The sequence below is a fragment of the Phycodurus eques genome, chromosome 5 (assembly GCF_024500275.1).
Source record: "Phycodurus eques isolate BA_2022a chromosome 5, UOR_Pequ_1.1, whole genome shotgun sequence".
Lineage (NCBI taxonomy): Eukaryota > Metazoa > Chordata > Actinopteri > Syngnathiformes > Syngnathidae > Phycodurus > Phycodurus eques.
In genome coordinates, this window is record NC_084529.1 from 1962569 (window position 1) to 1989419 (window position 26851).

Below are 26851 nucleotides of genomic sequence, written 5' to 3' on the forward strand. Positions count from 1 at the left end.
TATGGGAATAAATCCATGTAGTCAGGCTGTGGCACAGTCACTCAGACAGGCAGCCACAGGCGTTCACACGTTCATTCATGCATCCATGCGCTGTAAAAGCATCTATTAGTTTTTTTTTTTGTCGTCTCCATCGCATCTATCTCGCCCTCAGTATCTCTTTCCTCGGCACGCACAGTGACAGCCAAAGGCCTTCACACTTTTGTTCGTTCACTTATCGTGCACCTCTGCGTATCTGCCTACTTCTCTCTGTTCTTATAAAGAGACAATCGTGAAAACACACAAATGTGTATGGAGATCTGCCAAATGGTAGACCGCCTGGTTAAGTTTAGAGGTTTGTTGGCTAATCAATTTTCCCAATGGGATTTTGCAAAACACGACTGACTTCCCTTTCATTCACATTAGTCCATTGCACTACTCCCTGATGCAAGCTAAAGTATAATTGAGAGACACCCGTGGTCAATGCTTGCTCAAAACTATGGCACCAGAAAGCGCTAGCTCCATAGTTCTGAGCAAACATGGCATTTTTTTCCTACTTCAAATTAATGATAACCTGATCATTTTTTTTAACGCTTGTACTCTGTGGTTCGGAGTATGGAGTACGAGACCCCCTGAAACGGGCAGTTTGGTCCCTGTACGACTGGTGTCAGAGTCTGGTCCACATAGCCGGCAGTAAGTCGGCTTTGTTTCATGTGATGGTTGGAATCTCCACAGGCTGCCCTTTGTCCCAGTTTCTGTTCATAATCTTTACGGAGAGAATTTCTAGTTGAAGTCGAGGTGTTTGAGGGGTTCTGGTTTGGTGGCCTCAGATTTACATCTTTGCTTTTTGCAGATGATTTGTTTCTGTTGACTTCAAAGAGCTGCAATCTTCAACTCTCACTAAATGTTTCACAGCAGAGTCTGAAGTGTATGGAATGAGAATCAGCACCTCCAAATCTGAGACAATGGTCTTCAGGGTCGGAAATCAGATCCTTTCCCAAGTTGAGGGGTACAAGTATCTTTGGGTCATGTTCACAAGTAAGGAAAGTATGGAGCAGGTGATCGACAGGCAGATTGGTCCAGCACGCCCGCGACCCTGGTGAGGAGAAGCTGCTCAGACAATGGATGGATGGATGGATGGATGTTTTTCTCAAATATGCAATGGTGGTTGCCACCGATTTGTATTGTTAAGCTTTCACACCGTAAAATTTGTTATCTTTCTTACTGGGCTTTGGTTGCCACAACTGGGTGTTGTGGATTAATTCTCCCAGTTTTTGCTGTTGCTCTTTTCCGCTTCAACGACCCTCCTGACTTGTGCTGTGTCTTTGGTCAACTCCACCAACACTCAGAAAACAACACTGATTATGATTATAACACAAATGCAGTACAGCACCAATGAATTAATCCGTAAATCAAGTCCTGGACTCACTGACCTCCAAGCACAACCACACACGCACACACACAAACACACGCATACATGCACGCAAGCATGCACACATTCATGCGCGTACACACACACACACACATACATATATGCACAACACAAACACTTAAAAACAATAGCAATAACTGAAATAAATTAAAATCATGTCCTTTCTGGATTGTATGTGGATTATTTAGTCATCAAGTTGCACGGAAGGGATTAGATTTTTTAAGCAATAAAGCAAGCCTCGACATATGAAATTGTCACCATGAAAAGCAAAAGACTTGGATGAAGCTATTACGATTATAAAAAACAGCTTCTCATTTTTCTTACCACTTACCTTTTTGTGGAATGCTTTTTCTTGGTTTATTGGGGATAGTAAATGTCAGGAATTTATGTTATATTCTCAGTTTTTTGTAGGATTGATTCATACATGTTGATTTAGTTTTTAAAAAAAAAAAGAAAACTAAAATTATGTGTACAGACTGGAACAATTCTATATTACAGTGTAAGTAAAGAATGTATTGAGTTAGGGTTAAAGATACATCGGAAACTTTTCCTTTTGTCAGAGACTTCATGAAAATATTTTTTATAAAAAGGTAGGCCATTCAATATTACAGTACACCTACAATGAGTCTTCAAGCTGTATTTTTCTCAGTAAGCTTTGCGCAGTTAATAGCAAATATCAGAGAGCATTCATTCATTGGTAATTGAATTTGTAACAAAAAAATCCGACGCTTGGCTCCACTTTATGAACAATAAATAATAAAATCAAGTTTTACTGGTTTCAGTCTGAAATGTTATATCTCATAAATAAATGTCCTATGTGCTATTTAAATGTGCCATTTTTGAGGATGCAAAAATGAAAGTAAAGAAAAATAGATTCTTATTCAAATTATGGTTAGCTGCAGACCTAATTACTCTTAGTATGTTCATTAACATAAACCGTGTAATATTGTACACACAAACATGCAGGCACGCGCACACACACACACACACACACACACACAGTATAAAGTACGAGTATCAGTATAGCTTTGTAAAGAACAATTACTCTCCTAAATGCAGTATATTGTGCAGCTGTTGTAATGTCGTGTGTCTATTTCTTTATAGGTGGCGATGGCTGCTTTGCTGTGGACAAGAAGACAGGACAGGTGGCAACCACAAACCAAAAGCTTCAGAGGGACAGAGAGTACTTGTTAGGTGTAGTGGCCATCGACGGCTTTGGCGGACGCAGTGCGCCCGCTATGCTCTCTGTGGTAGCAGGAGCCCGACCGCCGCAGTTTACCGATGCGAGCTACTCCATCTCCATACCAGAGAACACGCCCGAAGGACAGCCGTGAGTAGCGCATGTGTAAACAGGAATGAATTATGGCTGATGCACGCAAGCAACATCATTATCTTGCCACCGCAACTTCTCTGAACTGCATTATTCCATCACACTTGGAGTTCTCTGCCAAATGTTGCGCTGTTATATTTCCCTCTGCCCATTTTTTTGAATGAAATATCTTCAACCATTTTCATTCCATATATTCTGTCATACATTATACATCTCCAATCAGCTTTTGTTCAATTTATCGGATCCTGCTCACCTGACCCTTGTAGTTCTTCTTCGAGTTTACACTTGAAATATCCCATTTAATCCACTATGATATAAAAGGAAGAAAATGGCATTATAGTCAGTGACGGTATAGTGGTAAGCTACACTCGCCTGACTTCGCTGCATGCAGCATGGATTCAGTTCCCACTCAGGGTGTAGTCTGCCGTTCAGCTGGGATAGGCTCGAGCACTCCGCGATTCTAGACAGGATAAGCGGTACTGAAATTACATAGATTTATGGGAAAGGGCATTATGTCAAAATTACCTTTTGGTGACATTAGATCACCCCCAAAAAAGTCCAAGTGGATTTGCAAAATATAGTAACTTTTTATGATGAATTATTACAATCTCAAGAGTGGGGCAAATGACAGTTATAAATGAAATGATTAGTTATTAATTATTATTCTGAATTATTATGAGGAAAATTATATATTATGAGCGGTTAGAGCGTCAGCCTCACAGTTCTGAGGACCCGGGTTCAATCCCCGGCCCCGCCTGTGTGGAGTTTGCATGTTCTCCCCGTGCCTGCGTGGGTTTTCTCCAGGCACTCCGGTTTCCTCCCACATCCCAAAAACATGCATTCATTGGAAACTCTAAATTGCCCAAAGGCATGACTGTGAGTGCGAATGGTTGTTTGTTTCTATGTGCCCTGCGAGGGTGTTGAGGGTGTACCCCGCCTCCTGCCCGATGACAGCTGGGATAGGCTCCGGCACGCCCGCGACCCGCGTGAGGAGAAGCGGCTCGGATAATGGATGGATGGATGGATATATTATGTCATTAAATTCTCAGAAATTCCATCCATCCATCGTCTGAGCCGCTTATCCTCACAAGGGTTGCGGGTTCTCAGAAATTGCATGTGATAAAATCGCTGTCACCAACTCAAAATGCCTGAGAAGGAAAAAAAGAGGACCTACAGTATATTACATGTTAATGCATTGTTTTATTAATTTTTAAAAAATGTTTTTGCAAATCCCCTGATGGTATGCAAATATACCCCATTGGTGATTTTAGCAGTTTTTTTGACATCGTCAGAGTAACCCGATTGGACGCATAAGTGGGCTAGACACGTGCATACAATCTGTCTTGATTTGAACGTGATTCTCCCCGTCGATCAGTGATTTTAATGTAATGCGAATTAAAATGAAAAGGAAGTTTGGAACCAGATATAGTTACTAAACTAACAATTAGCAAAGTCTCTATTTCTTCTTCTATTACGCTTTCTTTGTATTTTCCTGAAGTGTACCACAGTGCCTCTCTCAGGTCAGTCATGGTACTGCAATAGACATCAGGCTTATGGGAACAAACTTGCGATTGTGAGCGGGGACATCATGATGGACAGCATGTGGTGTGCCACGTTTGTCATTTCGAGTACTTCACACACAAAAAAAGAAGTAAGCTCACACTTGCCGACTTTTTCCATCATTTGTGAGGTCACCTCCATTTTAAAAATCAGTAAAGATGTTAAAATGAGTATGCGTGTACCCTGCTTGGTGAGCCAATGCCATTACATCATTGCTGCATCTTTCCGCCCATTGTCCCTCATTGTGTGTCTGTCCAAATGTCTCCGTGCAAGAAATGACTGACACCAGCAATGAGTTTTAGCATTCAATTTTAACATCCAAAATACTAACAGGCCACAGCCTAGAAAGATAGATAGATATGAACAATTTAAACAACAGCATGTACCGGGTTTTGGTGATGATTCATTGTCACTGCAGCAGACTCACACTTGAAGTGATGCATCATTATGTGCCATTTGGGGACCACAAACCTGTTCAACCATACTTAACGTTGATATTTGCAAAATGTAATGAAATTATTACAAGTATTAACAAGTACTGACTGACTGAATTCTTATTACTTGGCCAGTTGGCCATGTGATGGATTCATTGTAGCACACAGTCTGACGTAAAAAGGAAATATTTGGATTTTAATGTGCAATTTCTTCTCTTAGCAAACGTTAGGGACCTTTTTCCTGTTCGCTAATCATTTTGCATTTCTTTTACAGCTTCCTCGCTGTGTTTGCCATTTCCTTCCAAAAGCAGCCAATCAGCTACAGCCTGCTGATCAATCCCAGCAGCCTTTTCCACATTCAGCAGGAGTCAGGGGAGATCAGTCTGACCCGGACGCTGGATTACGAGAGTGACCAGCGACGGTACCTTCTGATGGTGCGAGCCAGCGAGGAACTGGGCAGCCTGAGCACGGCCACAGAGGTTAGTTTCATCAGAAAGTAATCCAGGCTGCTAAACGAGTCACGAAAACAAATGCAGGCACTCTGGTAAAATGATCCTAAATCTGAGCTATCCTCTAATATTATTACGACATGTCGCGTAAAGGTTTCCTCTTTTCCTCCACGGAATTTCATTGAAATGAAAATGTTTTAATACTTTGCCCACGCAAACCTCGCTGGCCAACCAGCTTTCTCTTAAATGTTAGGTGGCTCAAATTGGCTGACAAGGCTGCTGTGATCCGAATTCGGCATTAACCCGCCGACACCGCAAAGGGGAAGCAGCTTTTTTTTTTTTTTTCTTCATGCATGGCTGAGTGACGTTGAAACACTACCAAATGTTCTGGAGGCCCAAGTGATTATTTTTTTTTTCCCTCATGCTTTGTTTCACTCTTTTGTTTGCGGGTGACAGTAAGTCTCTTATTGACAGTATCAAATAAAGATGAGCTACATGAAATATAGAACATACTTGCCACGAGAAGCAGAATCTAAAAATGCAATTCACAAACAGAACATTTCTAGATAAAGTATTCATGAATTCAGTATGATTTAAATTATTAATCCAAAGAGTTTGTATCCCAATTATTATGCCAAGCAATTACTCTACCCCACAGATTGAGGAGTCAAATCTTCCTCTGCTCAGCAGCATGTTGTGGAATAGAAGACACAGACTAGGAAAAGCTTTCCCGGCTATTTTAGGACTATTACTCAGCTGTCACTTCACAGTTTACACACAGCGGTGACACGGAGCTTGGATGGCGGCTAAGGGCCTTTTGTCTGAAACACGCAGTAATGCTCGCACATGCTTGGAACATTTCTATTTTCGACTTTAGAGGAATCATGGAGTGGAAGATAAAGGATATGTTGAACTAGCAACTTGAGAAAGGCAAAATGCAATTTGGATTTCATTTTGGGGTCAGGCTTTTGCACAGAAAAAAATCTTGTGGTTGTCGCCGGGATTTGAGGGGTATTTAGCAAAAGCTAAGTTTGCGTAATTCTACTCGGGTTTTGTTTCTTCTCTTCTCTTCTCTCCTGTCCTTTCCTCTCTTTCTCTTCCTCTCCTCTCCTTTGCTGCAATGCTAATCAGGTTCAGGTGCTGATCACAGATGAGAACGACTGTGTCCCAGAGTTTCTCCAGTCCATCTACAGTGTGGATGGCGTTCCAGAGACTGTAACCACAGCTACATCTGTGCTGCAGGGTAAGATACTTGACCCAATGTTTTAAGTTGTTCCTCTGTTATTATTATTAATAAAAAAAAAAAAAAAAAAAAACTTGAGCAAAACAACAGGTAATCAAAATCTTATTTGAAAGAAAACCTTACATTTGGCTCAAAATGTTTCTTAACCAATCTCGCAAATTGTTAAGTGAAAGTAGTTTTTTGTATCATTATCTTGGGCTCTTTAATGAAATAACTAAAGGATTTGAAAGAAAATCAAGCCTTTATTTGGATGTATTAGGTGCTATAAATGTAATTGCATATCAGTTTATCTCCGTTGCACAAGGTTGCCCCGTAATTTTCAAGTGTGAGGTGGAGGGTGTTTGTATTGCCTTTGCTTTTGCTCTGGAAATGTGACAGATAAATAATGATTATGTTAAATGAGGCTTAAATCAAATTCATTGTTTGCTGTTTGAACAAAATTACACTTGTGATTACGCTCAGCCTGTTGAGCTTTTGTCAATTATATTTTGAAACAGCAGATAAATGAGTGCTTCGGCAATGTGTACATACACTTGCAAATGCACAAGGAACACATTTAATGTAAACAACTCTGCATTTTAGATATAAATATTTTGGACCGTTAGTTATTTTGTGTTTAGTCGGATGTTCAAGTGATGGTAGGCTGTCTGTCCCCTGTGGGCCATCATAGGTGATTCTTAGCCTCTTAAGAGTTGTGTGCTTTGGAACCAATTCTGTGTGGGCACATTTGAAGAAATGTTGTCTGAAAAGAATGCCTGCAGTGGTGTACACTGTGAAGCTAGCAGTGAGGGAAACTGGCAACAATTTCAAACCAATGCACAATCACACAAATTCAGTGTACAAGCAATACTGGAGAATGAACAAAAGTTGACGTTTAGCCCAAGGAGTGTTTGAAAGAACGATCAGAATGTTACGGAGGATATTTTTTGATTGCATACACAGTGCAGAAGCACATGGAATTCCTTAAAAATGGATACTTCTTGAGGATAAAGGAGGTGCATAATATGATCTACAGGAAAAGAGTTACAGTGCTTAAAGATGCAATGCATTTTTACATATGGCAGACTGCACAGATAATTATATGTGCAGGTTTTGGCACATGGGAAAGACAGTCCATCATTCTACATGTAGGGATGGAACAATGGGGCATACACTTCAACTTTTATCATAATAATTCAATTTAAAAAATACTACTAATAATATTTAATGTCCTTGACATATCATTCAAAGTACTGCCAATCTCAAGTACAAGGTATTCTGAAGTTTTCAAGTAGAAAGCAACATGAGCATATACATGCCAGTTCTTCTCACCGAGGAAAAAAAACAACTTTTAAAACAGTGTGGAAAATGGAGCTGGTTTTTAGTGCGACAGCATGAGAATGAAAATGTGCAGTTCACCAAAAATCACAATTTGACTTAAATAATACTGTATTATTTACAGATACAGTATTTATAGGTACTGTATCTGGGTTAAGTCTAACATTGAATGCATTTTATTGTAATTACCTCTCATCAAAATGTTTAAATATTGCCATTTAATGGTCAGTGGCTTCCTTGAAGATTGTTTCTGCAAATGCTTGTAATAATTCTAAGTAGGACTTATGTGATCAGGATGTTTGGGGCCGATCACCGATCAGCGAGTTTAAAAAAAAAACAAAAACGATAACCCATCCGATCACAAGATGGAGAAATGTGTATTTAAATGACTTGTTCGTTGATATATACTGTGCGCTGCATACTGAGTATCTTCAAAAATATTCTCGTCAGGTCATGTGTTCTAATCAGTCAGGCCAAACCAACATTACATGACAGAAATAATGGGTGCTAACTTACTGTAATTAAATTACTTTATTGTAATTCAATTACTTCACACACACACACACACACACACACACACACACCGGAACATTAGCGCATGATTCAACAGAACGCTGGCATGTTTAAGTACAACCGTGAGTGCTAGCACTAGCATGCTAGGCTACATAACATTTTGTTGGCTGCTTGCGAGCCGTATCGTGTTAAAAGTACGTGAACATACCTCAAGCAATCCTTCAACGAACGTCTTCTCCTGAGCGCCGGTGACCACCACCACGTTTTTTCCCCCATTATTATTTTTTTTTTGACCTGCACAATACACACGTGATCGATTGTTGTTGTTGTGGCCATGGTAACGAGTGTATCCGGTCACGTTTGATTTGACAAGATAAAGCTCAGTGTCCGTAAAAGATGAGATGCGGTGATATCGGAATACAAGATTTTATTGCAGTAGTCTGACATAGTCCAATCGTAAAGACCAAATTTGTCTTGTCATCTGATCCACGTATTACGTGTTGTCTGTCTCAGATGTGTTGTCTGTCCCACACCATTGACGTTTAAAAAAAAAAAAAACTTTATTGCCGATCAGATATTTACAGTAGTAGGCCAAAAGACACACGACAAGGCTAAAAATAAACCAGCTTTTTAATTCACATATACTGTACATGATGGCGACGTGGAGTAAATGTCTTTTGCGGAGCCAATCAATGGCATCATTGATCGGATCGGTGAATTATGACATTAAGGCCGATCATCATAAAATAGTAATTATCGGCCGATAGCGATCAAACCGATCAGATCGGTGTAAAGTGTAACTCTAAGGTGACATTGCAAGTGCGTGATAATATCGTAGCTGTCGGGTTGATGATCTATTAGACGTTCCAAGAGCCTATTAAAGGATAACTATTTACACAAATGTCAACATATAATGTCACGTCATCAGCTCCTGTCGTTTCATCAGTATGTTTGGAAGAACTACTAATTTATGTTTTTTTTCTGCCCCTGCTGCCAGTGATGGCCACTGACTGTGACTCTGGGTTGAATGCTGAGCTAACCTATTACACCCTGAGCCCCGACTTCAGCATTTCGCCACATGGTACCATTTTCCCCGCGGTTCGGCTGGACTACGAAAGGCCTAACCATATTTATGAATTTGTGGTGATGGTGGTGGATGGTGGTGATGGGCCTCACTCTGGCACCGCCACAGTCCGTGTGAGGATGGTTAATGTCAACGACGAAGCCCCAGAATTCTCCCAGCTTGTGTGAGTACTTTTTATCCTCAACTCTATGCCATCCCTCAAAAATAATCAGAAGACATTTGGATTTGGCACATCCACCATTTGCCTTCCAAACCACCCATCCATCCATTTTCTATACTGCTAGTCGTGGGTATGCTGGAAACCTATTCCAGATGACTTTGGTCCAGAGGCCAGGTACACCTAGGACAGGTCACCACCTAATTTCAGGGCACATATTGACATACAACCATTTACACTTCCATTCATGATGGGCAATTTAGTCTTCAATTAACCTAACATGCATGTTTTTGGACTTTGGGAGTACACAGAGAAAATCCTCGCAATCAGTGGGAGAACGTGCAAACTCTAAACACAAAGCCAAGATTCAAACCAGACACCCCAGAACTGTGGAGACATGCTGACCACGAGGTCACAAGCTGCTATCCTCCAAAATTATCCATCCATTTTCTTTACCGCTTGTCCTTGTCAGAGCCACAGGTGAGTTGTAGCCAATTCCAGCTGACTGACATAAGGGGGTCTCCACCCTGGACTGATTTACAGACCATCGTATCGTAAATATAGGGCAAATTTAGAGTATTTAATTAACCTAACACGCATGTTGGAATGCGGGAGGAGAAATCCTACTCAAGCACTGGGAGAAGATGCAAACTTTACACAGGAAGGCTACAGCCAAGATTCGAACCCAGAATCTCAGAACTGTGAGGCAGACTTAAGAAGAAGAAGAATCACCTTTTATTGTCACGAACATGCACGCATGCACACGAAATTTGTTCCCTGCATTTTACCCATAACAGTGAACACATACACGGGTTAGTGGAACAGACTGGAGCAGGGGGCAGCTGAAGTGCCCGGGGAGCGCTAACCACTAGAGACCTGTGCTGCCTCCTCGCAAATCAGTGGAGCACTTTACATGGTAGTTAAACATTGGTCTCAAATAGAAAGGTAGTTCTGTCAGAGATACAGGTTGCCATATAACTCTTGTAAACCTAAGACTCCCCGAATATGAATATGTCCAGTCAAGGTCACGCAAGGTGAACACTTCCTACACTACAGAGTTCAAGTCACCCACCTCGGACCTTTTTCCCACTCATGTGGTCCATATGAGTCATAGCAGTGTAAGCAGAAAAAAACTGCAGGGCATTGTATATCCTTAGATACACATCCCAACTCTATCATACATAAATGAAATCATTAAATGGATAGCTGCCAATGTGACTGAAATGTGAGATACACCCTGTCACGTCACACGTCAGTGGAATGTGATCATTGGTGACATGCACACACTTCTACCCAAACAACTCTTCAAAGTAGGCGCAAAAAAAAAAAAACAGATACAGATCTCAGAATTTGACATAGAGTAAATACTGTAAGTAGGTAAGTAAGTTAGCAAGTAAGCGACTACCCAAGTAAGTACAATTCATTACTATCCAGCCATCCATTTTCCGTACCGCTTCTCCTCACTAGGGTCGCGAGTGTGCTGGAGCCTATCCCAGCTGGCTCTGGGTAAAAGGCGGGGTACGCCCTGAACTGGTTGTCAGCCAATTGCAAGGCACATATAAACAAACAACCATTCGCACTCACATTCACAACTATGGAGAATTTTGAGTCTTCAGTTAACTAACATGCATGTTTTTGGGACGTGGGAGGAAACCGGAGTACCTGGAGAAAACGCCCACAGGCACGGGGAGAACATGCAAACTCCGCACAGGCGAGGCCGGATTTGAAGCCAAGTCCTCAGAACTGTGAGGCATATATGCTAACCAGCCAGCTACTGTGCCATCTCAATTCATGACCAATCTACAGTGACTGCCAAAATGTGGTGCAGTGATGTCATAAGTAACCTAACACGTTACCTTTTATATTTGAGCAGTCATATTACAGTTACTTTGATTTAGCTGCCAATAGTTACTTTTTTGCTTACGGGAACCAGAGCTAAACATGCTTTTGCATAGTATGCTATTTATTGTCAGGCAACAGATATTTATCATTAACAAACTACATTGCTTGGGACCATGAGGCCAGTCAATAACCATGACCCCTGATTCAGTCACGGTGCATGTCATATGTGAAGACCAATTTTCAGCCTTTGTTTTAGTAATGACGAATAAAACAAACAAAACACACAATATTCTTAACTATCTATAACTAAAATGCACACAACGACTAACTGCAATATTTAAAAAAAGTCACTATGTGCGTACACACACACACACACACACGCACACACACAGTTGCCTTCATGGACCCCCACACAATCGGTAGTGTTGCTACAGTCTGTAGTGTACTGAGAATGGCGTGCTTGTATATATTTAGGTGGCTAGTTAGCATGTCAAGTCTGCTCTAATTTGCTCATTTAATGTGGCTTCAACTACACTCATATTTCATTTGTTTTTTCATGTTGAGGACATCATTCCTTAACTGGTGTGGCATACATTACCAAGTAATGGGTACAGTCAAGCTAATGCTTTTTTGTACCGTGGATAAGTGACTAAAAAGTTACTTTTTTCTAACTTAGTTACTTTCAAAATCAAGTAATCAGTAAAGTAAGGCAGTTACTTTTAAGCTCAAGTAATCAGTAAAGTAACTAAGTTACTTTTTCAAGGTAACTGTGGCAACACTGCTAATCTAATATATTGAAAGCTGAAAATATGCAATTTATATAATATATAGACATAAGCGCAGAATTATGCAATGAGCTTCTCTGTCGTTTTCATTGTTTTGTTTGCTCTCTAAGAAACATGTTCCAAATAATCAAACATCAATTCCAGTTTTCTTGATGAAGTGAATAAGAGGAGACTTTGTTCATATTTTCATAATGACTGTTTCTTAATGTACTCCATTACTATAGGAAGCAGATAGGCAATCCTAAAACAATAAAATAAAACAAATAAACATTCAGACTGACATTCCAGATATGCAGATTAACGGTGGAGGCTGTCGCCAATCACACAAATAAATCTTTGTCAGATTTGCAAAGAGTTAGAAATGCAGGCATTTTGTCAGGTAAAGTTGTTTGGCTGAGGAGAATGGCCCTAAAAAACACAAAGACAGACATGTAGGCACAATTAATGACCTGCTCTGTTTATGAAATTAAAAGTCAAATCAGACTTCTTAAAATAATCCAGCACTCCCTGGAGTGGTCCTCTAAATTCACATTTAAATGAGTTGCAAGTGAGAGGCAGACAGGCAAGAGGTGCGCCGACGTCAATAGTCTGGCTTCTTAATGTAGGACACCACTTTGTGTTGTGTGGAGGCTCGCACTTCGGCGAGATGGCGGGAGACTCGGCAGGAAGACAAACCGAGGGAGAGTAAATGTTGCCTGTGAGCTGAGTGACAGATTACAGGTCAGCCATGATGCCACAGACCCCGCTGCGATTTGGCAGAGATGAATCACCCATCAGTGTTCTTTAGTAAACCATCAATCACCTCTGACTTGTCACCGTAGACACCAACACCCCACTGCCATTACAGACAACCACAGACACAAATACAGTTACTCAGGAAACAACACTAAATCTCACAATTGAAATTCTGGGAGGAAAAAAAAGAAAACCCACCCTATCTCACTTCGCTCCGCTCACTCTCTTGCTTTCCTCTCTCCTCATGAACCTCTCACCCCTCGCATATGACTTTGCTTGTCACATCAGTGCCAACTTTCTTTTTGTCCTCTGGTCCGTCTCAGTGCTTCATGTTCCATTTCTCTTCCTCGCTGTGTCCTCCAAGAGGCACAGTTGATCGCCACCTCAGAGTGCTGTGTTCCACAGGGCTATATCGCTCTCCTGTGCCTTGCTGGGCGTCTCACTCCCCGGCACTTTTGAGCGAGCAAATCACTGTTGACATTTTAAAAAGGTTCTGGATCGAATGGCCCACGGTAGGCTTGGTATGCGAAAGCACCATTTGTGCAATAACTCCAGCATGCCACCAGACGCTATCATTTGTTCCTGGTCTGGCCAGCTAAGAAGACAGGTTAAATCACAGTGACGCAGAAAAGCCGCATCTATAAGTCTCATCCCTTGCCCTTGTTAAACTTCTTCTTTGCAGATATCGAACGTTTGTTTCGGAGGATGCAGGCCCTAATACCCTCGTCGCCACTGTCCTGGCCAAAGATCCTGACGGTGATGGGATCATCTACTCCATAACTGCTGGGAATGAGGAGGGGAACTTTGTCATTGACAGCCAGAAAGGTGACGCGTCCTTATTTTACAGGAATTCTTCGCATTTGCTCTTACTCTAATTGACAGTCCAATCCGTCAAATCACACAGTCGATATTCCATAATAAATTCCTGTGAAAATGAGTGCCCTTTAAATTCTCAATGTCACCATGTGAAGACATTAAAAAAAGGTAATTTTGATTCAAATGCTGCTCTTTCTGTAATAATGTTCATAAATATTAAAGGCGGCAATTTGTAGGAAAATTCCACAGTGGATCTTTCTTAGCGGTGCTGCAAGGAATGCTCTGCGGCAATTCCGAGGTTTTCTTATTTACCTTTTGATCCAAATCCAGTGGCAATCACTGAGACATTTGTCACCCATCCATTTCAATTCCATTTCACAAGAACTGAACAATCATAGTTTACAATCTCCAGGCTATGCTCTGCAAGCGCCTCTTCTCTTTGTGTCATCGTATTATATTCCTTTCCTCTACTTCTCTGTATCCAGGAAGATATCCTTTGTATGTTCTGAAATTCCACCGTACGACCTCCCAATCACTGTACTGTGTATGCAAAGAGGGCAAGCTCATTAACTAGCTCATGTCATTGGTAAACAAGTGTGACATTTGGGTTGTGAGAATAAATACGTACGTCCCGCAGCTCGCTTATATTAATGTTGTGCCGCAGTGGTGACAATGTCACACGTTGCCATTAGGAGCAAAGACTCCGTGGGCAGCCGGAACCGTAAGTAAATTGGGCGAGAGGAGAGTCGGCCTCGCGTCTGTGTGCATCGGCATGCTGCGTCTTCAATCACGAGAATTGAAAGAGAGGAATAGAATCACAACAGGAGAATAAAAAAAGCCCCCTCGTTCTCTCACTTCAATGACTTTCCCGCACATCACAGGCTGCTTTCTCATCCTGCAACCTCTGATGATCATGTCTGTATTACTGTTAACTAGAAAGACGTCGACTCACAGACGACATCTTCTCATCCCTCCGTTTATCTTGACAGCTAAATGAAAGTAGACAAAGCGGTCCAAGAAGAAGAGGATAGAACCTTCTGCTGAGCTTGGTTAACCTGATTCACTCAGTATTTTGTTTTTTGTTCAAGTGGATGAGCTGGCTGGAAATCTTGTCAGTTATATTAGAAGTGTGTGAAGTCACCACTGTGAAATTGTTTTTGGGATTCCAGCGACATATCAGCTTTTTACATTTTTGGACTGACTGCGCTGCCCGCTAGCCGACCACATTGAGGTCTGCATTTTCATGATTATCACGTGTATATTAATGGCTCTGTGGGCTTTGCAGGGTTGATTCGACTCCGCTCCACGCCCTTGCCCAAGCTTCAAGGCCTGGAGTATATCCTGAATGTAACAGCCACAGATGACAATGCATCGGGCGGGCTGCACCCGCTCTCATCCACTGCACGTATTATAGTGGGAGTTGATGATGTTAACAACAACAAACCTATATTTGAAGAGGTGAGGGCCACTTTTTCTTCGATTGTTTTGTTACTTCCAAAGTGAAATTGTGTTTCCAACAAGGAAGCCTAGTAACACCACTCATGTACTTCAACATAGTGTCTGTGCTCAGAGTTTTGATTTGAACTTACATTTGCGTATTCGGGAAATGAGAAATGTTACTTTGTTAGACTCAAATTCGTTTGCCTTTAATATTTTGGCAGACATTTAAAAATATTGTTTTTGGTTGCTGTCAAGCTGAATGAAGCCTACACAATCAAAGACTCATCCTACGCTTGCTTCAATTATTCAGTCTCCACATTCTCCTCATTGTGCTGATGTGCTCTCGTCAATCCTGCTCCCTTGTTGTTTTCTCTTATCCTTCTTCCCCATTTCCCTGGCCACCATCTCTCTCCGCTCTGTTCTCTCAAGAGTTCTGATTAGCCTGTGCACCAACTCTATCTTACGGTTCCCTATTGGGATTTCAATTCATAGCTGAAAAAAATACATTATCACTACACAATACAATAGCTGTTTAATTAACTTCCTAATGAAATGGAATTTACTGAAACGCTTCGTCCGAAGATCAACCCTTGCATACTGTTGCTCCTGAAGGTCTTTGCAACTTGAGTGTGAGATGTGTTTAAAGTAGCAATAAAAAAAGGGTTTTACATCCCCTACAGATGTTAACTTTTTATAGGGCCCTCAGAGTAACACTCCAATAACTGTTTATCTATAATATATTGTTAATATTGTTATACAGTGGTGCCTTGATTTACGAGTCAAATTACGCAACCCCTACTTATCTCACATCAATTAGAAAGAATGGAAATGCCATTTATCCATCCTCCCCAAAAAGAACCACAATTTTGTGTTTAAAAAAAAAGAAGAAGCAATTAGCACTGTATTTTAAAATATGAGTTGTATATAAAAACAGAATGAAATAGAATGGAAAGAAATAAACTTGTTTTTTGAAATATAATTAAGCCCAATGTTTGTGTTGGGCCTTTAGATGACGTGACCGAGTGAGTGCTGTACCTCACATTACATTACACTCTCTCTTTCTCCCCCCCTGCGCACAGCAGCTGCTGGCTGCGTTAGGCGAGCCGTCTGTCTTTCTTAAGTGCAAGTTACACTCCAAAAACTTCCGCTTTATAATGTGCTATTAAGAAGCTGACAATCACTGCACTTTTCACTTTGTTGGGAGCCATAATTAATGTTAATTTACAGCAAAAAGAATGAGCATTACATGTGGATCTCAGGAAACAGTTTGTGATCCAGGCAATATTTGTCCCAAAAATATGTCCGTAAACCGAGTCGTTAGTGAACCAAAGTTCCACTAAGTTTCCAATTTGGTTCCTCCATTTCTTTTATTTCACCGGAGCAAGGGAGGGTCTGAAGCTAATGCTCAAGTCAAAATCAATTTCAATTTAAATCAGAGCATGAACGTCAAATAAAATAATGAATAATACATACATGGATGTCCACACACACATGCCACCTTTTCAATTTTAAGTGCCCATAAACCAACAACACGTGCATTGGGCAATACAGAAACATTAAATGCTTTATTCACCGAAATGAGTGAATGAAGAAGCGCTTTGCTGACCGCATCTTATAAATAGTGCGTGTAAGCATGCACGAGAGAGATTACGGCATGACACGTATCTCCAAAAAAAGCATGTTTTCCAGTGATTAAGCCCATAAGATAGGGCTAATGTTGCCATATGCACTGGCAAAGAACAATAGAAATAACAACTCTGTAACACGTTCTCTAGTAATGTCCATATTTCTGTCCTTTCCGTCCATCTTTGGAGAAATTACGAGACTTACTTAAACTGGGAAAGACAAACATTAGGGAGTATACTCTGCACCTTCTTTCGTCAACTTTCACAAATCCACAAAGTTTTTCTCAGAGTTACTCACGAGCAGACCGACTGCACTCTATGGCGCGCGGACGAGGGGGAGAAGACGAAGCCACACACCATGCCCGACTCCAACGGACTAGTTCGGCTAGTCTGGTGAAGACTCGGAATGCCACTCTGCAGGCCTACCTGCAAAATTTGCCTGCTGGTGGACAACTCTGCTGAACATACGAGCCCCATTTCCAAGTAACACCAGGAGTATGGAATCGCTTCCTTCTTGCCCCCTCTCTCTCTGCACACACACATGTATACTGATATCCAGAAGAAAGAAGACTTGTTTTGGTATAGTGTAAATGGATGTTTAACTTTGAAACAAAGTGTAATCAAAATATATGCTACAAGAAAGGCATCAGGTAATTAACTGATCTTTGTAATATTGACTCCTTATATTTGTAATCGGTAATTGTTTTGCTTTCCTACAAGAACAATTAGCGGCCAGTGTCTTGGAGCCATAACCCACCTAATTCCTTGCTTGTTATGTTGTATTTTGGGCATTTACTGTATATTTGCTATAAAATGATGGTTTATATGTGCAGCTGGGCTCACACCCCTCCCCAGCATTTCCACTTCCTGCCGTCTGCTCCTCCTCCACTCGTCTTTGTCTTTTTCATGGTCATTTGGTTGAAAGAGATGCATGCATTTATAACCGATTCCAAACTAGAAGGGCTCCAGAAAGCAGCCTTTTATCTGTTTTATGTTCATTAGAGGTAATGGATTGAATCCTTGCCAAGACAAAGCTGCTCATTGCTGGATCTTCAAAAGAATCAACTCAAGTGTTTTCTATTCACAGATGTGGTCTACTGGGTCTTGGGCTGTAGATGGCAAACAATATTGTGTTTCATGTGAAGGACTTGCCTGTGTATGTGCACTGACCCGCAACAGAATTAATTTATCTCGTTTGATCCTCAGTCTACCAGTATTTTACCTCACATGAGGATTTTTCTGTGTATTTTATTGTCACTATTTTGTCTATCCTACCCACCATACCTCTTTCAGTGCCAGCAATATCGTGAGCAGGCTTCAGTGCTGGAGAACCAGCCAACAGGCACTTTTGTGTTACAAGTGCATGCTGTGGATGCAGATGAGGGAGCAAATGGAAAAGTCAAATATGGCTTAATGCACAGAGACAGTGCCATGCCTGCCTTCAGAATTCATCCAGACTCAGGTAGCGTAATGACACACACAGTCTTGGCTTGAACACATTAATTAAACATTAAGTGCAGACTATCCAGTATTGTAATAGTTTTAATGGACTTGAGTGGATAGACTATCACATCCCTTTAACACAGATTTTCTACATTCATCTGAGACTCTAAATCACAAAAACCTCTCAACACAAACCATTTGTGATTCGGATGAGAACTCTGCATCTTATTATTATAATTTTTTTTTTTTAAAGAAAGAAAAAATAAACTTGAAATTCCAATTCCTGCTGAAATTGAATGCTCGGAGTGCCGTGGCAGAGCCAAAATGTCTTCGAAGTAAACTGAAGATATATTTAATGTGCAAACTGATAAACTTGATTGTTTTTAGCAAATAATCATTAACTTAGAATTTTATGGCTGCAACACATTCCAAAAAAGCTGGGACAGGGTCATGTCAGGCAGGGTCAGGCTCTGTGTTACATCACTTTTTCTTTTAACAACATTCAATAAACCTTTGGGAACTGAGGACACAAATTGTTGTAGCTTTGTAGGTGGAATTCTTTCCTATTCTTGCTTGATGCACACCTTCAGCTGTTCAACAGTCCGGGGTCTCCGTTGTCGTATGTTACGCTTCATAATGCGCCACACATTTTCAATGGGAGACAGGTCTGGACTGCAGGCAGGCCAGTCTAGTACCCGCACTCTTTTACTACGAAGCCACGCTGTTGTAACACGTGCAGAATGTGGTTTGGCATTGTCTTGCTGAAATAAGTAGGGGCGTCCATGAAAAAGACGTTGCCTGGATGGCAGCATATGTTTCTGAAAAACCTGGATGTACCTTTCAGCATTAATGGTGCCTTCACAGATGTGTAAGTTACCCATGCCATTGGAACTAACACAGCCCCATACCATCACAGATGCTGGCTTTTGAACTTTTCGTCCATAACTGTCCGGATGGTTCTTTTCCTCTTTGGCCCGGAGGACACGACGTCCACAATTTCCAAAAACAATTTGAAATGTGGACTCGTCGGACCACTTTTCATCAGTCCATCTTAGATGAGCTCGGGCCCAGAGAAGCCGGGGACGTTTCTGGGTGTTGTTGATAAATGGCTTTTGCTTTGCATAGTAGAGTTTCAAGTTGCACTTACGGATGTAGCGCCGAACTGTATTTACTGACATTGGTTTTCTGAAGTGTTCCTGAGCCCATGCGGTGATATCCTTTACACATTGATGTCGCTTTTTGATGCAGTGGCGCCTGAGGGTTCGAAGGTCACGGGCATTCAATGTCGGTTTTCGTCCTCGCCGCTTACATGCAGTGATTTCTCCAGATTCTCTGAACCTTTTGATGATATTATGGACCGTAGATGATAAAATCCCTAAATTCCTTGCAATTGTACGTTGAGTAACATTGTCCTTAAACTGTTCGACTATTTTCTCACGCACTTGTTAACAAAGAGGTGAACCTCGCCCCATCTTTGCTTGTGAATGACTGAGCAATTCAGGGAAGCTCCTTTTATACCCAATCATGGCACCCACCTGTTCCCAATTAGCCCGTTCACCTGCGGGATGTTCCAAACAGGTGTTTGATGAGCATTCCTCAACTTTCTCAGTCTTTTTTGCCACCTGTCCCAGCTTTTTTTCCCAGCCATAAAATTCAAAGTTGATGATTATTTGCTAAAAACAATCAGGTTTATCAGTTTGAACATGAAATATCTTGTCTTTGTAGTGTATTCAATTAAATATAGGTTGAACATGATTTGCAAATGATTGTATTCTGTTTTCATTTATGTTTAACACAACATCCCAACTTCATTGGAATTGGGGTTTTACTTTCTTTATGATTGATGTGCACATGGAAGAAGGATGAATGCATGTATATATTAAGAATGGTGGAATGTATTGTTGGATATGTGCGTACGCATTTAAAATGACAGCTGATTACCGTTCTGGTCTGTCCGTCCAGGAGCGATTGTGACGGCCCAGAGGTTTGACAGGGAGCGTCAGAGAGAGTATTCCGTTACAGTGACGGCCACTGATTGGGCAGAGGAACCGCTCATTGGAATCTGTCAGCTCACTGTCCAAATATTGGATGAGAATGACAATAGCCCCAAGTTTGAGAACATGCGCTATGAGTGTAAGTCCTTAATGACTCCAATGCTACCTAATCATTTATAATTATAATTAAAATGTAAAACCTTTTGTTTGCCTAATTTCTACATTATGGTGCTCTGGATAGCCATTGACTGTTTCTTGGAGAAAATAAATAAAGAAATCAAGGTGCAAACTGATTTGCTATTGGCTGGCCAATTAGCCTCTCATTGTGAGACAGAGGCTTCAAGCTTTTAACAAAATATGATTTGCAATTGGTATTGAATAATTTTGAGTACAAATTTTAATAATGGCAGCCCATAAATGTCAGTACTATCGGAGCTAGTAAATTTTGTCAATGTTTGACAGGTTATTGGGCCAATGCTTTCACCTTATATTCATACAAACATTGATTACATACGTTTCCACAATTACAGCTCTTGCATCATATCATATGTGCCCCATGTAGACTTCTTGAGAGAGGATACTTTGGTCGGTACCAGTTTCCTGCGCGTGGCGGCTCATGATGCTGACTTTGGCACTAATGCAGTCGTCGCTTACGCCATGTCTATGGAGCAACCGGAATACCTGAAGGTCAATGCTGTCACCGGATGGGTGTACGTTAACCAACCCATATCACAGGTCAGTCTTAGCAGTCTGCAGACACACGCACGCATATGCACAGAGTCTGTGCTTTGGAAGGGGAAACCACCACTTAACATTTCAAAAGGTTGCAGAATGTATATGGTGAAGCTGCAATAGGCTACTGCACAGTCAAAAAGTGGGTGTCCAGGATCAAAGGTGAAGGAACAAGAGCCTGATTTGAGTGAGCTCTGTGACACATGAGATAGAGAAAATCATAGAGTCACCATTGACGACATCACCATCTTGTGTCATCATTGACGACATAACCCTAACCCCATAAATATTTTGGCAACCTTCTGAAAATGTTTGTTGGTACATGCTTCAAACAAGTTTAAACTACAAACTGTGCAAATTTCAGAATTAAAAAAAAAAAAGGAGGTTAAATTAAATTGGGTACATGACTTTTTAACTGTCGTGATTTGGCTTATTCATGTGATTTGCAAAGTATGGCAACCTCACACCCCAAATTCCATCCATCCATCCATTTTCTGAGCCGCTTCTCCTCACTAGGGTCGCGGGCGTCCTGGAGCCTATCCCAGCTATCATCGGGTATACCCTGAACTGGTTGCCAGCCAATCGCAGGGCACATACCAACTCAAGAAAAATAAAAGTACTTGACAAAGAATGAATGACATTCAGTCAAGCCTCACCAAAGATTTGCGAATAGCTGGCGGCCCCCTTAACAATATTCTATACCAAAAGGAAATTACAAAGGCAGACTCCATCATTTTCTTGCACAATTGCAACTCTCATAGCACTACCGCAAAAGGTAGCGTCTATGGTCTCCTATATCGCTGTTTTGTTGTTCATTTTGTACTGTGCGATACTCTTGTTCACACCATAATGGCGGCATACCGTGACAAATATTTGTTCTCTCCTTTGAGCATATCCAGGAGGTTTTACTTTCTCCTGGAGCATTATATAGCCTTCTTCTGGCTCATAGGCTCATTTGCGTAGGTGCAAAAAGGTGCATTATTCATCAAATCATTTTTGCTATGTTCAACAGAAAAATGTGTAAGTGGGTGAATGGCAATTCATGAATGAACAAGCGTTGACTATATTCCTTTTTAAAACGTTAATTATTTTAGTTATAAACCGTTATGAGTCTAACGATCCCAGGGTTGAAGCAAGGGCAGCCAGACTTGTACACATCACATGGACCCTTTGAGGTCAGCTGCACCCTTGTTGTTGACTAAGTGTCAGAAAGTCAACTTTTGCATTTTTCATGGGTTCATTGCACATTTTCTTCTTTCGCAGCATTTAAAAAATATATATCAGTTCTTCAACTATGCAGCTTTTCTTCGTCCAAAAACCTGCGATAGCACTCAGAGCTGTGTATTATTCAGCATACTTTTTAGAGCATGGGTGTCAAAATTCTCTGATCATTTTTTTCCACTGACTTTGTTAAATTGAAAGTGTTAAGCCTAAACCTACACGGAACAAAGCTGTTGCATATTTAAGAATGGCTTCAGATGGTATTTGAATCAAGCCACAATCTGTGTTGTATAACTCCAATTGTAAAAGCCTTTATTAATGAATTGTTATGTATGCAATGTCTTGTCTGGCGCATTACTCAATTTGTATTTCCTTCTCACAGCCTCAGTTTGCAGAAACCTAGTACTTTGCTACATATTCACATCACAGTCCACTGTTCCCAATAGGAATTTATTGACATTGAACAGCAGCGCTTATTCATATGCCAGAGAGCTATGCGTTTTCCTCCATTGTTAAGAGGAATAATGGAGAAAGATAGTAAAGTTTAGATTGGGCAAAATGTTTTATGGATATTTTCTGCTTTTAAATCTGACACGTTTGATGCAAATTTAATGTAAAGTCTTGTGAACAGTATAAAGTCAGCAACTCACATGCTTTTCAAGCAACAGCTGCTGTGTCCACAATGGACATCACGGATAACAATTATTTTTTTCTTTAGTTTCATGGAGTAATTGTGCTGGCTCAAGAATACAAATAGAATTTCCACCGGGAGGAGAAAATGTAATTTTGATGTGAGACTTCTTTATGTCAGACTATAATAATCTCGTAATAGAATAATAGAAATGCTGGGTTCTTATTTCCATTGAGAACATACCGCATCTGAGGTTTTGAGATAATCCAGAAAAAGACGACAAAAAAAGTGCACCCTGGCTTGAATTCTCTGTTAAAAAAACACCTCATGAAGAAATGAATGGTTAAATGTTTCAACACTAGTCTTATTCTTGAATGCAATGTTAATGTCACACATCAAGATAAAGAAAAGCAAACACTCCAATGAGGTGTTTAGCTAATTTGGAGTTCCAGTATCTAAATTGGATGGATAGGTGATCGAAATTAGCCGTTTATTTCCGAGTGGTTCAATTATAGAATAATAACGACAATGAAGGAGTTCTCGCACTACCTGAGTTACGGATTAATCAACTTTTGCGTGTATCACATTACTGCTTCTGTTATTGTTAACATAAATAAATGTATTCAATTATTACCTCATAGAACTTCTTACCTTCTGGTTAAGGTGGAAATATAAAGTAAATACCTTCATCACCAATTGAGTCACTTTCACTGTAGAACACTTTCACATTCAGCCCCAACTAAATACTAGATGTACTTTCCATTTATCATTTGTGATGAATTACCCGGTATTTAATTGTACTGTAGCAAATCTTTCAGATATTTATGATAACTTAGTACTTTAGTTATTTGGTACATTGTACCCTTTTATTTCACAGATGAATAACAATACTATTTTAATGAAAACTAATCAAACCAATTATTGATCAAATTCCTTGTTTACATTTCTGATAATGTGGAGTTATCATTTTGGTACAACATGGAAAATGTAACATCTTTTTTTGTCACCAGCCATAATTGGACTGCACATGGGGACGTTTTAATGAAGCACAACTGGGAATATCACATGCTTTGATTTTATTGCAACTACATTATTCACTCTTCAAATATATTGATCAGTTAGCTTTCTATATCTCAACGACACCTCTTACTGATGTTGACCTTTTTCTTGTGTCTCTGTTGAACTCAGAGGAGCTATATCACACGGGACATCAGTGGAACTGATGGAGGGAACAAGAGCACATCTGTGGAGTTGGCCGTCACCATCACCAACGTAAAAAATCAACCCCCACAGTGGGAAGAGGAGAGCTACAGTGTCATCATCCCTGAAAACACTGCCAGAGACACACCTATAACGGTACGCTGTGTGTGCATGCTTGCATGTGTCTGTCTGTCCTCGACAGTGTCAATCAAACTCACCCATCATTACGTCTGCCAAGCGCAATAGTGTGAAGGTAGTTTGGTTCGTTATGCGTTAGTCTTAAAAACTGCAAAACTGCAAATTTCAGAAAAAATGAAAAGGTCGCATCCATTAGGTTGCGGTGGAGGAGCTGGACAGAACTTTTCTTTTTTTAATAGTGGCATTTTGAGTACCTATGAGACTTTACCCTCCCCAGAAAGGTACAGTCCCATCTATCCACATTTAATTGACAATGATACTAATACCTGTTCATCAATGCATTTTTGTTTTTTGTGTTACTATAGAGCATTCAGAATAAAAAGAAGCACCAACCCGTCCATCATCAACATTTTACATCATCTTCCATAAAACTTGGAGTAGCCTGCTAATTAAAGAACATACACAAACAAGGCACTTCACGTTTTCCATTCATGTTCACAGTCCAGCCTCGGCAGAGGTCGTGCTGCTGAGTGCTATTGTACTCGGAATACAGGCAGACTATTTGAGGGATCTCCTACAAGGGTTTGCCGTTTGCCGTTAACTGAACAGCCATTGGTAGTGTCGTGGCTCACATAGCTGACTATCCTAAAGTTGGAATGAGATCAATTGTCGCTCACCTTGTCCGTTTGTACACCACCGCTCGCCCAAACTCAGTTGGAATAGACTGTGAACCCTGAAAGTATAAAGCACCCTCGAACAGAATAAGCAGCATAGAAAATGGACAGTTGTTGGAAGGATATGTGAACTAAGACTTTGGATCACATCGTGGTAGTAGCTAACGGGTAAATATCTTAGGCTGCCCCAAAAAATCGACTTGTTTTATCTGAGGTGCCACTTATAGGTTTTTCCACAACTCAGACATAGAGTCATGCTCTTCTCCTTGAGATTAGAAAATGTCAGTGCAAACTCACATCTTGTAATAATTGAAAATGTAAAAATCTTAACTCACATGCCTTTGAGGCGTTGTTCAAGGAGAACAACATTTAGTCCATTTCTGAATTTCAGCACTCATGTTCATTTCTATATTTTCAAATCTATTCTCAAACTCATTCAGCATTTCTCGTTTTTCAACTGATGGAGCGTTTGAACTGGCTATTTATTTCTTCGTTTGAAATAAGCGGCGACTGTCGCTTTTAAGATACAGTATACATACTGTAAGCGTCAGAGATGGGAAGTCGAGTCACTGCGACTTGGACTCAAGTCGACTCAAGTCACTGTTTTGATGACTTGCGACCTCTCGAACAAAAACTAGAAGGCTTGAGACTTGACTTGGGAGTTACCGACTTTGCACTTGACTTGAGACATGATGACATAGATAAGACACAGCCACACTATAACATTGAACATTGTTTATCATTTGAAGACCCAGTCTGCCCAGGAAATATCTGTAAATTCTTGAGTATGTTTTTAAAATCAGTCACTAGTTAGCTAGATATGATCCAAATGTTCAGGGTAGCGGACATTCAGGCATTGATTAAGCCACACGTCTATTTTGATAATAATGATTATTGTAAACGTGGTTTGAAATAGTGAGTTAAATGAAGTAGTAAGGGTTTTAAAATAGGGTACATTCTAGTTAAAAATAGTAGGTAAATGGGATCAATGTTTTTTTAAAAAAAAATTAATGAACGATTTCATGAAATGAGTTAGTAAAAACTACAAATCAAAAGTCATAAAAAAACATATTTTCCCAGTTGGAATGAGAACAGTTGCAGTGCGAGCAAGAAGTGCCCCAGTTGGTCAAATCTTCAGCCTTGGTGGAATATATTATGGTGCCACACTTTTATACATGCGCAAAATAAAGAGTTGAGTCAATCATCACATCGTGCTCGGTTTGCAGACGCGACCAATTCAGATTTTATATTTTGCAAATGCAACAATTTACAAAAAGGAAATCACACATTGAGAAAACCAAGCCAACGCTTGGACCTGGAACAGGTGGGAGATGTTTTTGTTGGGCATTTTAAAGGATATTATACTGCCATTTGTTATCTCACGGTGCTTTTCTATGCACGGTATTGCAAACAGGGTGTCATCGAGTATTACAGTAGTGCCTTGAGATACATGTGACCCAACTTCTTCAGGATCAGGACTATTTTTTACTTTGACTTATGAGCAAAAACTTGACATATGAGTGCTGTATGGTGGCAGTGGACTCAACTCCACTCCACAATAAGCTGTAATGATACGTATTCACAAAAGTAGGACCCCAAAGCATACAACTACAAGTATAGAGACACTAAGACAAGAGACTAACAAATGGAAAAGAAAGCTAAGCTATACATGAGGAGCATATAAACACATGAGAACAGAAGGTAGAAAGGAAAAGTGGAAAAAGTGGAATACTGAATCTTACTTGACGAGGATACACAAACACGAAGCAACTGGTGGACAGTTAACAATAGTCCGGCATCTGCCTCCAGTTTCCCCTGCGCCTTCCCTTTCCGCTCCCGAGACAGCTGTGTCGACATAATAAACGCATACGCTCTCACATGTGGGTCTTCTACACAGAGCCTACCAATCAGAGCCAAATATGGACAAAGCGGATACAAAACCGGGTCAAACAGAAGTAGCTGTCAGAGGGGCCTTTTCTGGACACTCGTATGACAAAACCAAAGTTTTTTTTTTTTAATTGAAATTGACACTTTTACACTAAGTCCATGTTCGAGAGTACTTTATGGAGGTCTAAATAGC

General features: G+C 40.5%; 1 protein-coding gene across 3 annotated transcripts in view; it reads left to right on the forward strand.

Annotated features, from left to right (window-relative positions):
* Positions 1-26851, forward strand: part of LOC133402830 (neural-cadherin-like) — a 112820-nt gene that overhangs the window by 39403 nt on the left and 46566 nt on the right. For all 3 annotated transcript variants that reach the window (XM_061677008.1, XM_061677009.1, XM_061677010.1), the window contains exons 3-12: positions 2513-2738; positions 5007-5211; positions 6313-6424; positions 9252-9501; positions 13540-13682; positions 14959-15131; positions 18032-18200; positions 20144-20314; positions 20738-20910; positions 23948-24115. In XM_061677008.1, coding sequence (XP_061532992.1) covers positions 2513-2738; positions 5007-5211; positions 6313-6424; positions 9252-9501; positions 13540-13682; positions 14959-15131; positions 18032-18200; positions 20144-20314; positions 20738-20910; positions 23948-24115 — 1790 coding nt within the window. The remainder of the gene's footprint in view (positions 1-2512; positions 2739-5006; positions 5212-6312; positions 6425-9251; positions 9502-13539; positions 13683-14958; positions 15132-18031; positions 18201-20143; positions 20315-20737; positions 20911-23947; positions 24116-26851) is intronic.